Source organism: Mus caroli, unplaced genomic scaffold (assembly GCF_978045245.1).
Source record: "Mus caroli unplaced genomic scaffold, Mus_caroli_1 scaffold_7, whole genome shotgun sequence".
In the NCBI taxonomy this organism is placed as follows: Eukaryota; Metazoa; Chordata; class Mammalia; order Rodentia; family Muridae; genus Mus; species Mus caroli.
In genome coordinates this window covers 66,774,848-66,790,712 of record NW_028227262.1, presented here as the reverse complement: position 1 = coordinate 66,790,712, position 15,865 = coordinate 66,774,848, and the positions used below count along the sequence as shown (strand labels likewise).

General features: G+C 45.1%; 1 protein-coding gene across 1 annotated transcript in view; it reads left to right on the top strand.

The window, feature by feature from the left end:
* Tacr1 (tachykinin receptor 1) overlaps positions 1 to 9,497 on the top strand; it is a 160,934-nt gene extending 151,437 nt beyond the window's left edge. The window contains exons 3-5 of the mRNA XM_021165090.2: positions 4,414 to 4,564; positions 6,336 to 6,532; positions 8,506 to 9,497. Coding sequence (XP_021020749.1) covers positions 4,414 to 4,564; positions 6,336 to 6,532; positions 8,506 to 8,797 — 640 coding nt within the window. The 3' untranslated portion in view covers positions 8,798 to 9,497. The remainder of the gene's footprint in view (positions 1 to 4,413; positions 4,565 to 6,335; positions 6,533 to 8,505) is intronic.
* The last annotated feature ends 6,368 nt before the right edge of the window (positions 9,498 to 15,865 follow it).

Below are 15,865 nucleotides of genomic sequence, written 5' to 3'. Positions count from 1 at the left end.
TATTAAAGGTGTGGGAAGCCTTGGGACTTGGGGACTACATGGTCCATATTTGACAATCTCACTCCATTTAAAGTGTGTCAAGCCTTCTCAACTGCTTAAAGAAGTAAACTAGATGGAACAAAACCAGGAACATATACACACCGCCTTTCTGAAGTTCCCATACACACATCTCCAAGACAATTAAAACCAAAGCACTGCGCTACCTATGCCTACACCTCCACAATTAGGCAAGCTGTTCCTTCTGTCACTGCCTGTTGTCCCCATGACTGCTTCTTTCTCCGGCTCATTTGTAGAGCATTCCTGGCTCTAGATCTCTTTTCCCAAAGCAGATGTCACTTCTGAGAGCTCATAAAGCATTGCCTGAGAGGAACTTAAGAAACATCAAAATGGAAAGCCAAAACATGTGTGAAGGCACACGAAACAGTATGACTTGGGTTTATTGACCAGCTTTCTAAAAGAATGATCTTGGAGTATACACGCACACATACACACACACACACACACATGCGCGCACACACATACATATATACATATATGCACATGCACACACACTGGCTAACTCCGCTTAACTGTATAATAGAGTACAATGTCTTCAAACACATGCCACCGTGGCATGTATTTGCTTTTATGTTTTCTAATGATGGGATTTCATTCATTTTATTTACACCCATTCAGAAGTTTTGTGGCCCAGACAGTATTTGGACAGTTTCTGTGTAATAGGCGTCTATGGATTTGTTTAAACTTTGGCATCATCCAAGGATTAACTCTATCTTGGGAGGTGGGGGTGTCTGTTGGGGAATGCAGGGAGGAATGAAACAGAAGACTAGAGATTTGTAAATCTGGAGAACTCTGGTCAGGAGGGTCACACTAAAATACTCTAGATAGTTATTATGAGAAACATATTTTAAGAACTGTCGTTTAACCATCTTAAAGTGTACAGCTCAGTTCTTACCCTACTCAGTAGGTAAGAACACAGTGCTCTTGCAGAGGACCTAAGTTCAGGTCCCTGCACCCAAGGAATCTGACGCCCCCTTCAGGCCTATGTGGGCACTGCACTCATGTACACAGATGTACATGCAGGCACATTTGAAACACATAATTTAAAATAAAAATAAAAAATTTTGAAAGTGTACAGTTTAGTGATGTTAGAACATTCACAAAGGTGTAACACCCTCATCGGTCCATTTTTTAGAAAATTTTCATCATCCCAAGCAGAAAGTCTGTGCCCACTGAGTATAAATTCCTACTCTGTCTCCCAAGTACCTGAAAGCCTTTTCTGCCTTCTGTGTGTATGGCACATGTGTCACATGAAGTGAAATCCTTCAGAGTGCCCTCTTACGATTATGTGCCCTCTTAGTCACTTAGCGCAGTGCTTGCAGGCGTCAGCTGTATATCAGGAGACCACTCTTCTCTCAGGCTGAATAGAAACTTATTGTACAGATAATCTACATACAATCTGTTTATCTGTTCAGTTGTTGGTGTGTATTGTGCCATTTCTGTATTATGCACAAACACTGTTGCATAAGGATCTGTGCTCAGGGTTTCTGTTTCAAAGGTGTGCCTACAAATAGGACTGCTAACTGACCATTTTTATATATCTTTAATTATCCCTATTAGGTAAAAGAAACAGCAATGGTTAACCTGACTGTAACACTATGTGTTTGTGTGTGTCTGTGAACATGTTCATGTACCTATGTGCACATACACACACATGTTTGAACACTCATATGGAAGCCAGAGGTGGACATCTGGTGTCTTCCTCAGTCGCTCTCCACCTTATTTTTTGAGACAGGGTCTCTTACTAAACCTAGAGGTCACCCATCTAGCTGAACTGTGTGGTGTGCTCCAGGGATCTTTCTATCCCTGTGTTCCACAGTGTCTGGATTACAGATGGGCACACCCACATCTGGGCTTTTTTATTTGTTCTGCAGATTTAAACTCAGGTCCTGATTCTTGGAAGGAAAGACCTCAGCACCTGAACTACCTCTTCAGACCCTGTAACACCTTTTTCACCAAAATTAAGTCCATATTGTTTGTATTTTCAAAAAAATAACAAAAATACCTATTTATTCATTGAAAAAAGAATCCATAGTGGCACATGGATCTGAGGAAACCCAAGGAAGGAAGAGAGCCACAAGGTCGTAGACCAGGCTGGGCTGCACAGTGAGACCCTGTATCCACGAGGGAAAAGAGAGGATGAGGAAAAGCTGCTACGCTATCTTTATTATCTCCAGGTATTAGCTACTTTGTAAGCACAGGCCCCTCTGATCAACAAGATCCCAGAAACCAGAAATAAGTTATAGGGAAAAGATGAATTTAACACATACTTTAATGAAGTCATTCAATTACAAACCCATCGGTTCCCCATAGGGACTCATCAGTCTTGCAGATTCAAAGCCTAAAATAGAAGTTCCCCATCTTTGCTATCTATTATGATAAATTAGGTAATTTTCAAGATTATACTCTCCTACTCCCACACCCCGGCTGATGGAATAAACACCTTAAGCCACTAAGCATTCAAAGCTCTTCTGGGCATTGGAAGCTGAGAAGCACTGGTCCAGGGCAATGCTTTTCATTTTCTGAACCAGGAACAGAAGCAGCATCTCCTGGGTATTTGCCCTAAGTGCAAGGATTTGGCATAAGGGGAACAGTGGATAAAGTTCTGTGCAATCATGAGAACCTGCATTTTGATTCCCAGGACCCATGCAAAAAGCCCAGCGAGATGGTTCACACCTGTAATCTCAGAATTGGGAGGCAGACACAGGACAATCCCTGGAGTTTGCTGGCCACCAGTCTAGCCAATCAGTAGGCTCCATGTTGAATAAGAGACCCTGCCTCAAAAATTAAGATAGAGCCATAGGATAAGATAATCAATGTCAATCTATGGCCTGAAGATACTCAAACATACATACACATATTCACCTACACATGCATCACACATGTATGCACCACACATACAAATACATAAAATAAATAAATGCTGGGTTTTTTATGTCAAGACCTCTGCAATCATGCAATTCCTCTAGGGGATTCTAGGGCCAACTGTGAGGAGCATGTGGAGCCAAATGGGGCATCAAATAGACAACAGTAGATCCAACATAAGATTTCATGCATCCCTTGACAGACAATCCCAAAGAGCACCACAAGGCAGTAACCTGTCAAGGCATAACCTGAGTGTTGGGTCATTGGGTAATTATCAATCAATCAACAGGGGACAGAGCTGTTCTTTCAGGAAGGGGCCATGGGAGTGTCCTCTGGTTCTGTCCATTCCTGACATCTCTAAATGCTTTGTTTGCAAGTATGGTCAGCACAGAAACCTAAAGGAAGAACTAAAAACAAACCGGGCACACCACACATAGTCACCACTGTGGAGGCTATAGGAAGAGGTGACTACTACCCTGGGGACCCTGATAGCCCAAGGAGCTGGGATCTGCCTGCCTACATAGAGATGTGCTACGGTTCTGCCTCACAGCTCAGGACTCCTCAAGTATATTCAAAGTTCCGATTTTTCATATTCATAGAAGGCTGGAGATGTGGCAGTACTGTGGAGATTTACAAAGAAATGATTGAGTTCCAGGACAGCCAAGGCTATACAGAGAAACCCTGTCTCAAAAAACCAAAACCAAACAAACAAACAAATGATTGAAAGCAAGTGCGGTACTGGTAAAGCAGAAAGGGGGTGCCTACATGGGCTTCCTACTGAAAAGTGAGAGCCAGCTTTGGCTGTAAGAAAGTGGGGGAAAACAGGTCTGTGGGTGGCTTTTCCCCAGTGGTGAAAACTTGGTTCTGGGCCAGGAAGGTGTGGTGTGCACTTACAGCCCCAGTCCCTGCACTCTGGAGGCAGAGGCAGAAAGACCAGGACCTCCAGACCATCCTCCAACCTCGGCTGCTGCTGTAGTTTGAATGTGAAATGTCCCCCACAGGCTCACACGTTTGTAGTTGGTCCCCAGCTGGTGGTGCTATCTTTGGAAGGTTGTGTATCCTTAAAAGATGGAGCCTTACTGGGGGAAGGGAGATGCTAGGAGCTAGCCAGTTTTACAGCCCAGGCTCAGTTCTTTCCTCTGCTTCCTGACTCCAGGAAACAGTGTGAGCAGCTGCCTCTCCTGCTGCCATGCTTGCCATCCTGCCCTGATGGACTGTATCCCTTCAAAATGTAAGCCAAAATAAACGCTTCCTCCACTAAGCTGCTTCCTGTGACAAGAATATTTGCTCACAAAAACAAGAAACGTTATGAACACAGGGAAAGTCCACATGAAGAATATAAATTAAATCCGCTTGTTTTCTCATGCCCATAACCCATTCATTGTGAATGGTGGATGGTATTCCTCCCTGTATGATGACCAAGGCTGATAAAGTGGCCACAGACTGTAATTGCTGCTGTTGCTAAGACTGACTCCTCTGTCTACCTCACAGGTACCACATCTGTGTGACTGTACTGATCTACTTCCTGCCTCTGCTGGTGATTGGCTATGCATACACTGTGGTAGGGATTACACTGTGGGCCAGTGAGATCCCTGGTGACTCCTCTGACCGTTACCATGAGCAAGTCTCTGCAAAGCGCAAGGTGAGCAAAAGCCAAACAAGCATAGCTTGCCCTGGCACTGACAGTGTGGGAGGCTTGAGGCCCCAAAGGCAGAAGCCGTAAAGCATCTCTGGACCTCAGAAACTAAAAAGGAAAGCAGGGTCTTCCTTCATGTCCACATGTACATGTACACACTCATATACAGTCAAACACATGTACAAACTCTCATATATACACATAATTATATACATACAAAAGTAATCATACACAGTCATCCATATACATACACACATCATATTCATATACATATATATCAATACTTATATATGTTTATACATCCATATATAGATACCCATACACACACACAAACATTCATACACATGTATATATACACAAAAACCCACTCATACACACACATATACTCATACACATATGCACACATATACAGATATACACACAAACACTCATCCATATGTACACACACAGAGACACCCATACACATACACACACATAAACACCCATACAAGTATTACACATACCCATATAAATGCTCATACACATATACTCACAAACATTATACACATATATGCCCATACATTTCTAAGTACACTCATACATATAAATCCATACACACACACACATATATATATATCACGTGTGTACATACTCATATACAAACATGTATACTCAAATACACACACTCATACACATACTTATACACAGATACAAATATATATATATATATATATATACACACACACTCATGTGTATTCACACAATCCTTCATATGCAGACACTCATATACACACTAACATACATATATACATATACACATATGCCCATACATATTCATATACATAACACATGTGAAAATATGCAGATACAAATATACACAAATTCATACACATGTATAATATTCATACACACATATGCATACACCTATATATATATACATATATATATATACATACATACACATACATACGAGTTTTACACATATACACATGCATACACAAAGTACCTTGGACTGGGAATTTATAAACAAGAGAAATTGGCCTTCGTGGCTCTATAAGCCAAGTTTCCAAAACCAAGGCAGAGTCCATGTTTGGCACTTCCTACTCATGGCTCACACAGTAGAAAGGCAAGGGAGTGCCAGGCCCTCTCTTTAATCCTGTCTATAAAGCTTTGCTCTCAGTGTCTGACTGCTACCCAAAGGCCTGTGACCTAATACTGTCACTTACCACATGTCACTGGCTGCTGAGATTCAGCATATGATGAGGTCTGACATTGACCTCATGAACATTCAGGCTTCTGGGTCCCACAGACTTTTCTCCAACCCCCTTTAAACACAGGATATGCCCTTACAGAAACTCTCCAATGTTCCCCCTTCTCCTTCCTCTGCTTCAGTCTCCAGAGACACCTTTCCCCAGCTCCCTTCCTCCCCTGGCCCAGCCCTCTGCTGCCTTCCCTGTGCCTTCCCTCCTGAGAACTCATAAATGTCTCACTCTCTCCCCTGGTTTCTCTACACATTGCCCAGCATGTCACATAACAGCATACTACAGTCCTGCTCCACCCTCGGCTGTAAGTTTATATGAATTGGTCCAGGAACCTTTAATTTCTAACAAGTCCTTGGGCGTAGCAATGATGGAAGTCGTGGGCCACACTCTGAGAACTGTAACCAGGACCCTTAAGCCTGGGTGTTAAAGGTCTTTCGGCCTCCTTAGAAGGCAGTGTTATAAACACCTCCATTCCCACCCACACTGTACAGTGACACACAGAGTTGACAGGCTTGCCTACTGTGCCCTCTCCCCAGGTGGTCAAAATGATGATCGTGGTTGTGTGTACCTTCGCCATCTGCTGGCTGCCCTTCCACATCTTCTTCCTCCTGCCCTACATCAACCCAGATCTCTACCTTAAGAAGTTCATCCAGCAGGTCTACCTGGCCAGCATGTGGCTGGCCATGAGTTCTACCATGTACAACCCCATCATCTACTGCTGCCTCAATGACAGGTGAGTAGACTGTGCTCCCGCACCCAAGCCACACCCAGCATGAAGAGGGAGTGGCGGGTCTGCAGTAAACTAACCACACACTCCAAGCCATGCTCATCGGGGCTCTGTAACAGCGTAAGCCCAGATTGGGATGGTTTTCTTTTCCAAAACAAACAAACAAACCAGGTATTTTTAATTTCATGGGTGACCTGATTTTTTTTTCTTATGTAAGTGCAAATTTGTATGTGTGAATGGGTATCTGTGCTTGCAGGTGGAGGTCAGAGAAGGACGTCAGACGTCCTGCTCTATCATCCCCCACCTTATTCCCTTGAGACAGATCTTTCACTGAACCTAGACCTAGGCTGGCAGCCAGTAAGTCACGGTGATCTCTCTCTCCACATCCCACCACACACGCGCACATCTGGGAAAACAAGTACTGCAGAAACACACCTGGCTTTTTACCTGGGTTCTGTGGATATGAATTGGGCCCTCACATTTGTGAAGCAAGCCCTCGAACCTGTTGAGCCATCTTCCCAATGTTTCGTCTTCTGATTTTTAAAACGTAGAGACTACATTAGTGGGGCTGGGGGCATGTTGGGACTCTTGCATGTAGACAAACCTGCACACTACATGTTCTCCTCGCCCTACTGTTCTCATCGGGGTTACTTCCTAAGACTCATCTTGCATTTCCAGTAACACAGAGTAAGCAAAGGAGCCAGGATTTCCAGTTAGACAGCACCAGGCAGAGACACCAGGCTACAGTGTAATTGTCACCCAAAGAAGCATTCAACCCATATCAAGGAAAGGATGCAGAGAAGAGGGAGAGATAGAAAGAGACACTTAAGCATTGGGCGTATATGAATGACTCCCGCTTGAACTTACTCCCACCATCTGTCATCTCATAGATCCATCTTCTAAGAGCTTGATGACATGGCTCAAGTTATGTTGGCTAAATGTCCTAGCACCTTTGTAAGTGAAGATTATTCTCCATGTTTAACCAGTAAGGAAACTGAGGCCCCCTAATAAAACATCACTGGCAGTCAAGGCTTGAGTCTTGATACATACTTGTACTGTGGGCCTGGTATGATAGTTACCTTTCTATTGCTGAAATAAGACACCATGGCCAAAGCAACTTATAAGAGAAGGGATTTATCCAGGCGTGGTGGCGCATGCCTTCAATCTCAGCACTTGGGAGGCAGAGGCAGGCAGATTTCTGAGTTGGAGGCCAGCCTGGTCTACAAAGTGAGTTCCAGGACAGCCAAGGCTACACAGAGAAACCCTGTCTCAGAGAGAGAGAGAGAGAAAGAGAGAGAGAGAGAGAGAGAGAGAGAGAGAGAGAGAGAGAGAGAGAGAGAGAGAGAGAGAGAGAGAGAAGGGATTTATACAGATCTATGGTTCCAGAGGAATAGAGTCCACCATGACAGGGAACTGTGGCAGCAGGGAGTAGACAAGTAGACATGGTGGCAGGGACAGCTAGAAACTCACATCTCCATGACAAACCAGAAGCAGAAAATAAGTCCGAATGATGGAGGCTTTTGAAGTCTCCAAACCAGTGGCATACTTTCTCCAGCAAGGCCACATCTTCCAAGTCTAACCCAAACAGCACCACCAACAGGGGGCCAAATATCCAAATGCCCAAGACAATGGGGGGTATTTCTCATTCAAACCACAACACTTGGCAACCAGCTCAGTAAATACACACAAATGCCTACATTGTTTTCGTTGATGTTCAGTTAACCCAAAGTCTTTTGTTTACATGCCTGAGGAAACAACCAAATTCTGGCATGCCCCCCAAAAAAGTCTTTTATTGCACCTTGACAGCTACCCATGAGGGGAGCTTGTCTTTAGCATATACAGATGTGAATTAATTTGAACTTGTAATGACACAGAATCAGGCCGGCGTAGATCCCATGTTGAGGAGCTGACACAGTGGGAAGGAACACCTTCTTAAAGAAGGCAATCCCAGGACTCACCTCTCCATCCTTTCTCTCCAGGTTCCGTCTGGGCTTCAAGCATGCCTTTCGCTGCTGCCCTTTCATCAGTGCTGGTGATTATGAGGGGCTGGAAATGAAATCCACCCGATACCTCCAGACCCAGAGCAGCGTGTACAAGGTCAGCCGCCTGGAGACCACCATCTCCACTGTGGTGGGAGCCCATGAAGATGAGCCAGAGGAAGGTCCCAAGGCCACACCTTCATCCTTGGATCTCACCTCCAATGGCTCCTCTCGAAGCAACTCGAAGACCATGACAGAAAGCTCCAGCTTCTACTCTAACATGCTGGCCTAAGCAGCAGGCACATTTCCAGGGCACAGCCACTAGCCCATCTTGTGTCGTTTATTCATGGAAGTCTTTGATTTGGAATTTGTTGGAAATACCCTAACACTGGAGCTTTGGGGGAAAGGTCACAATGATTTAAGGAAAACGTTCCATGCTGTATTCAATCTGGATTCCATCCTGTCTTTGCCAACCATCCTCCACACTGTTGACCCAAGGCAGATCAGTAAACTTCTATAAAATGAGAAGGCTACCCTCAGTTTCCCCTGAAGTTTAATCCCATGATTCCTGAAATGACTTCATCTGCATGCAAGGTGCTTATCTGGGGAGGGATTCTGCAAGGCAGCAGACCTATTTGCCTGGAGCATCTGTCTTTCTTCAGCGAAGTCATTCTCAGACATGTGCAGACTAGCTCACACCACTCCAGCCTTCCACAGGATGGTGTGAGCAAAAGAAGATGCCACCTAAATCCTAAGGAAAGCTCTATCCCCACCTAAGCACACATGAATGGAGGACACCTATCATTGTGACATCTTGATGTCTCTGTTCATTTAAACATCATGGGATTGACAATATTGGATTCTTCTGCATTGTGTCCCCAGTACAACCAACTCTGACTGAATATGTCTACACAAGCCAGCTGATGTTCTAACCAAGAGTCAGGAGATCCACGCCAGGCTTAGCCTATCTGAGACTCTTTTCCTTCTTTGTAAAGCAGCAGAGCTGAACCAAATACTCTAAGTGTTTCTTTGAGTCTTAGTGTTTCCTGGTTTAATGATGTATATACTTCATTCTCTCTCTCTCTCTCTCTCTCTCTCTCTCTCTCTCTCTCTCTCTCTCTCTCTCTCTCTCTCTCTCTCACACACACACACACACACACACACACTCTCTCACACATACACACACACTCTCACACACACACACTCACACACACACACTCACACACTCTCTCACACACACACTCACACACACTCTCACACACACACACACACTAAATAAAAAGAAAAGCAATGGCAGCATCAAAAATACAAGGGCTGTCAGTCCCTAGAGATGGGTGTGTGTAAATATGCTCCCATTGATCCAAAAGCCCTGCTCCACAACTTCCTTCTCCAGGAAAGTTCTTCTCTTTGACAGAGCAGAGGACTTCTCAGAAAAAACTTGGATGTCTCCAGCAGGCTACAACCCAGTTCTGAGAACAGCATTGAGAGGGACAAGTGTGTGGACTTCCTGCTCTGACCAATCGAGTCTTTGTCTTCACTTTTTGCTGCACACGGTGTAGAGGAGGGAGGCTGCCCTCTGCAGCTACACTCTTGGAAAGAGGAGCCTTGCCTCTTCTCTTCAGACTCTAAACCTTGCCCTCCTTGCTCCACTTTGATGATCTCTGTCTATAAGAAGTTGAAGGATCCACCAATCCAAATGGACACTTAGTCTGCCAAGAGCCAAGAACTGAAAGTGTCACATCCTGATACGGCTTCAGGATCCCCAGAAGGGGATCATGTGCTTTCTTTCTGTCTCTCAGATGTGGCTGGAAACCAAAGCTTCATGTGACATCCATGAATCTCTTCATGGTTCAGGTAACTGGATGCACAAAAGCTCCATCCAGCATGTCAGGAAGAGCAAGACCACCCACCACCAGGATTTATAACTTTTGCCAGCCTTGTTGGGTCTAGCCCTTCGAGGGCATCAGCATACCTGGAGAAGGCAAGCATTATATGGAAATAATATAAGCTGGGGGAGGGGCAGGGGAAGAAATGAGAAGCATACTCTGCAGAGAATTATGGGAAATTTTAATAAACTAAGCAAAGGCCACTGAATGACAACCTATGAGTTGAAAATAGTGTAAGAACAACAAAAGCCAATACCCAAGTTGTATATTACACTTCCAAGAAGGAATCTTGCTATATAGGGATGGAAAAAATATGGCTATAAAAAGAAGAAAACACCCAGCATGGAGAGGTATCTCATCTACAGAAGAGATGGTTAGGGTAAAGTTTGCAAGGATTTATGGAGTGCCTGCTCTGGACTTTGCCCAAACTGAGGACACACAGCTCCTTCCACCCTGAGGAGATTCTTGTGCCTGCTATTCCTGATGACGCCAGCCTGCTCACCAGGCATGGAGGCATTGAGAAGCAGATTCCTCCTAAGATTTTAAAAACTGACTTTCAACTTGGGGACTCCAGCCAAGGGGTGGGGCTTTCAGAGAGCTTCTGAAATGGCAGGTCTCTGAGGTAACTCTGAAGGGAGCCACCAGTCAGCCCTGGGAACCTAAAGAACTGATATGAGAAATTTCACTCCATGTGTAGTATGAGTGAAGATGAGGTGGACCGGGCTTCATGGATATGCGAAGCATCCCTCAGAGAGGACCAGCAATCTTCCCATTGCCCCTGCTCCAAAGACCATTTAACTTGTAAAAATGTCGTCAATTCCTGTTTGTGAGAACACTGTGATTTGTGCTCCGTGCATGGGTCTCTTATTGAAATGTGTCACCCTGTGTTTATCTCCTGAGTTTTCTTGATGTACCTTCCGGTATCGATAGGCTGGGAGACATCCTGGAGCCATCCTTCCTGCATTCCCTCCAACCTGTGGGATCCCAGTGTCATCGCTCTTGTTTGGCCAGGCCTCCTCCTGCCACTGTTCTTGCTTGGAGAGGAGCTCTGAAGTCTGCCCCATATTCAATGAAACTGAAGGCTGTGGAAGGACCTTGGTGGGAGGAACACCCTGAGCCCTTCAGCAGATTGCTGAGACAAAGGGCTGGGTGGAATTCTGGGAAAGGAGAGGACACAGGCCTGGAGAAAAGAATGGCCATAGAGAGGGGTCATTTCTGAAGCATCTGTGTTTGGGGCCTGGGATCCTGGAAATAAAGTATGCTTTGGCTATCTCATGCTTCTGTCTCCTCTCTAGGGAACAGGAACCCTGCTGGGTGTGGGATGGGACAGTGATGGGAACTCTCGAAAATTTCACAGCCAAAAGGATGAAATGCACTGAACATGTTCGGTGCCAGCTTGACCATTTCTGCTAAAGCAAATGTGAACTTCTCTTGAGCAGTCTCTGCATGACCTGGGTTTCTCTCCCCCTTCTCGTTAGTTACTTCTCTGTTGTTGTAATAAAACACCATGAGCAAGGTAGAACAAAAAGTTCATTTGGGACTATTATATGGACTAATAGTTCCAGAGGGTTAGAATCCATGATGTCCCACCCCCCCAGTGATGTACGTACTCTAGCAGGGCCCCACCTCTCAAAGGTTCTACAACCTCCCCAAATAGCACACCCAGTTGGGGACTGTCTTAGGGATTTACTGCTGTGAAATGGTCAAGCTGGCACCGAACATGTTCAGTCCCTGCCTAGGGGAAGAAGGGGTCCATACATGAATGACAGACCCAAAATGCTACACCTGGGCTGGTAGGAGGGGCTGTCAGCCGATGGCACTCCTCACCCATATTTTTCTCCAGGTAGACCTGTGCTATACAGCTGCACAACTGCACAGAGACCTCTGCATTTGCAAACATGGCAGGAAACCCCTGCAGACTGGAAGCATCAGTGGTAATCACTGTGAGCACTGGCAACCTGCTCCCCACTGCTGGGCCACCTCCCACAGGCAGCGCCACCACGGGAGCCATGAGATGCTGCAAACACACTTGCAGTGGCAAAGAGAGGGCAAGAGGAAAACAGAGACAGCTGCCCAATAAGTTATCTGAAATGAGCAACGAAGATGCTCCTTTGTAAACTAAGGCATCTTAGAAACAGGTCCCTGGACGAGCTTCAAGGGATCCACAAGTCCCTTTCAAGATCTTCACCTCTCACATTCTCTCTGCAGGATGGGGGGAGGGCACACATATGACTTTCCTCTAAAACAATCATTAACCCTATGCTGTCTAACAAAAGGAGAGGCAGTGGATTGTTTCTAAGAGAGGGGTGAGAAGCCTGAGGTCTTCCAAACACAGCAAGCGGTAGATGAGCCCCAGAAGAAGCAGCCTGGCTGCCAGGAAACAGTTTCTGGAAGAAAATCATACTTTCTCTCAGGCACCCCCGTGATTTAAAGCTTTAGACAAGACCACTGGATTCATGGCAGAGGGGTGTGTTCACTCTTCTCCATAGAAAGACACGGCCCTTGACTAAGCAATAGCAATGCCTTGGTTATAGGTCAGCAGATAAGACAAGGCATAGGAAACAAATATTGAGACACAAAGATGTTCCCATTTTTTCCAGCAATGTGTGGCAGGCATCTTAGGAATATTCATCCCAGTAGTCATAGCAGGGCTTGGTAATATGTTCCCTGGGGCTCCTTCAATCCTTTTGGTACAAGAGTGATCAGACCTCCTCAGTGCTGAATGCCAGAGTGATAGTTCATTCAGGGCCTTGAGCGCGGATGGATGAGATGGGGACACAAGGAGAATGTCCCTCTCCATCTTCCAGGGTAAATGGAGCATCTGATCCCACAGCCAATAATCTAAAACACCCCTGCTTATTTCTACCCAGTTCAGGAGAGCAGAGGAGAGGGAAAGAGGCTGAAGATCTGCAGCTTCATGGCCCAGAGGGTCACAGATGTCACCCTGGCTTCCCCCTCAAGCAGCACAGCTTGGGAAGAGAAAAGATTGCTAATGAGCAAGAAGTGACAGAGGACATCAGAGGCAAATACTGGTGCTGCCTCTTTGGCTAGCTCCGAGTCTACTCAGGGTCAAGCCTGGGCTCTTTGCACTGCATCTCCTTCTTTTCTTTTCCACCTTTTTAATTTTGGTTTTTAATTTCCAAAATATTTTATTAGATATTTGAAACATGTGTACGTGTTTTGACCGTACTCACCCTTCCCATATCCAGCACTTCCTAGATCCACCAGCCTTCCCCAGCCACCCAAGTTTATGTCCATACTGAAGTCCTACTCTTATCCCAGGAGCTATTGGCAGCTGACAGGTGTTGGGAGAGGGTGAGTCAGTTTTCTCTAAGAGTACATATTTTGGTGAGTCAGCCACACTCCAAGGGAGGACCACTCATCCAAGAACCCCTTTTAATTTCCAGTTCATTATGTTCTCCACACTTTAATCCAGCTCCTGTCCCTGAAACACCCTTCCTAACTTCTCCTTGCTGAAATGTCACCTTCCCTATCTCCAATAGAGAACTGGGTATATCTGAGTCCCAGTTCGTTTGTTGTAACTAGCCCCTGGTCATGTGACAGTATAAATAAGCTGCCTTTATGGTAGGGTTGATGCCCTTATAATATGACCAGAGAGAGAGAGAGAGAGAGAGAGAGAGAGAGAGAGAGAGAGATCAGCACATCTCCCATCCACCCATGACACCACCCACACATCCCTCCATTTTCAATCCCTCCCGTAACTCCAATCTCACTCAACCCTACCCCTGTTCCCAATTACTTTCTAAACTGATTTCAAGGACAGGGCTTTGGTGTTCGTTCCAACACTTAAAAGAGGCAGCTGAGCAAGGATGACTTTGAGGGTCTGCTCCAGTAGTAGTATTAACTTTCCTGTTGCAGTGATAAAACACCCTGAGGAGTGCAGCTTACAGGAGGAAGGATCTATTTTGACAGACAGTTCAAGGGTGTAGTCCATCAGGGTGGGGAAGTCCTGGCTGGTGACAGGAGCTTGAGGAAGCTGGTCACACTGCATCTGTAGCCAGAAAGCAAAATCAATGAAGGCCAGTGCTCAGTTCACTTTCTCCTTTTTATTCAGCCTTGAACCCCAGTCCAGGAAATGGCTAAAGTGGGTTTGCCCACATCAGTTAACTCCATCACAACAGTCCTTCACAGAATAAGCGTCAGAGTGCTCAGTCCTGATGGGACACTCTAGCATCCTCTCCTCCTGACCAAGACTGAGAACATCTTAGAAAAGAGGGTAGAAAGGACTTAATAGTCACGGGATGGGAAGGAATACTAAGAATTGCTGTCCTCTGGGCATGACATGACTATCACACATTCATAAACTCACATCAGCTGTGGCTATCTGCACAAGATCAAGCTAGCTAAAATTCCAGCATAGATGGAGTCAATAATCACCAGCCCCCATGCCTTATTAAGGAGCTACTGGTGGCTGATAAATTATTCTTTTATTTTGAGGATGTGGCCCCTGAGAGGATTACCATCATCCAGTGGATGGTCCTACACCCATGCACCCTATTTTAGCCTTCCTTTCTGAAGGTTTACAAAATCAAAATAGAGGTGCGATCTCCACTTTCTAGATTCCCAGACAAACACTATAGCCACGAACTATGAGAGACCCCAATCTTCAAAGTATATCTAACTCAAAACGGAATTGTTTGGCTTCCCTAAACTCTATAACAATTCTCAGTGCCTTTTATAGTGTATTAAGGTATATTTTTGTTGCTGTAATAAAACACCATGACCAAAGCAACTTATGGAAGAGAGCATTTATTTTGGTTTAAGGCTCCAGAGGGAAAACCCATCATGGCAGGGAAATTATGGCACTAGGCAGCTGAAAGATCAAGTCTTCAACCACAAACATGAAGCAAACATAGTGACCAGGAAGTGAGGTGAGGTTGTAAACCCTAAAAGCCCACCCCAGTGTGCTTCCTCCAGACAGCCTCAAGTTGTTCAAGACTCCACAGCCTCAGACAGCAAGACCAACCTGGGAACCAGTGTTCAAGCATGTGAGCCCACAGGGGATATTCATTATTAAAACCACCACAGGTGTTTCATTTTTGTACCATCCCAACACTCCATCCAGTTTTATGACCATGTCAGTTATTTATAGCTTTCCACCTACACTAAACTTAGATTCGTGTCCAAGCAAGGGGAAGGTCTATATATCACAACTATGTTGCTTATGAGGACAGTGAAGAAGAGAAAACAATAAAAAATAACCAAGACAAATGCAGTTGGAGTAGGGCACATTTCCTTTTTACAAGTAAATAAAAAAGACTATAAACCTCAACTGTCCCCAGCATCATCCCTCTTCAGATAATGGTGCTCACAACAAGAATAGCATCAAAGCTGTACTTCAGAACTTGGCTGCACAATGACAACAAGGATAATTGTGACATGTCCTGGAACTCACCCTGGCAACAAACACTTACCAAACCTGTATAAATGTTCCCCTTACAGATCATTACTTG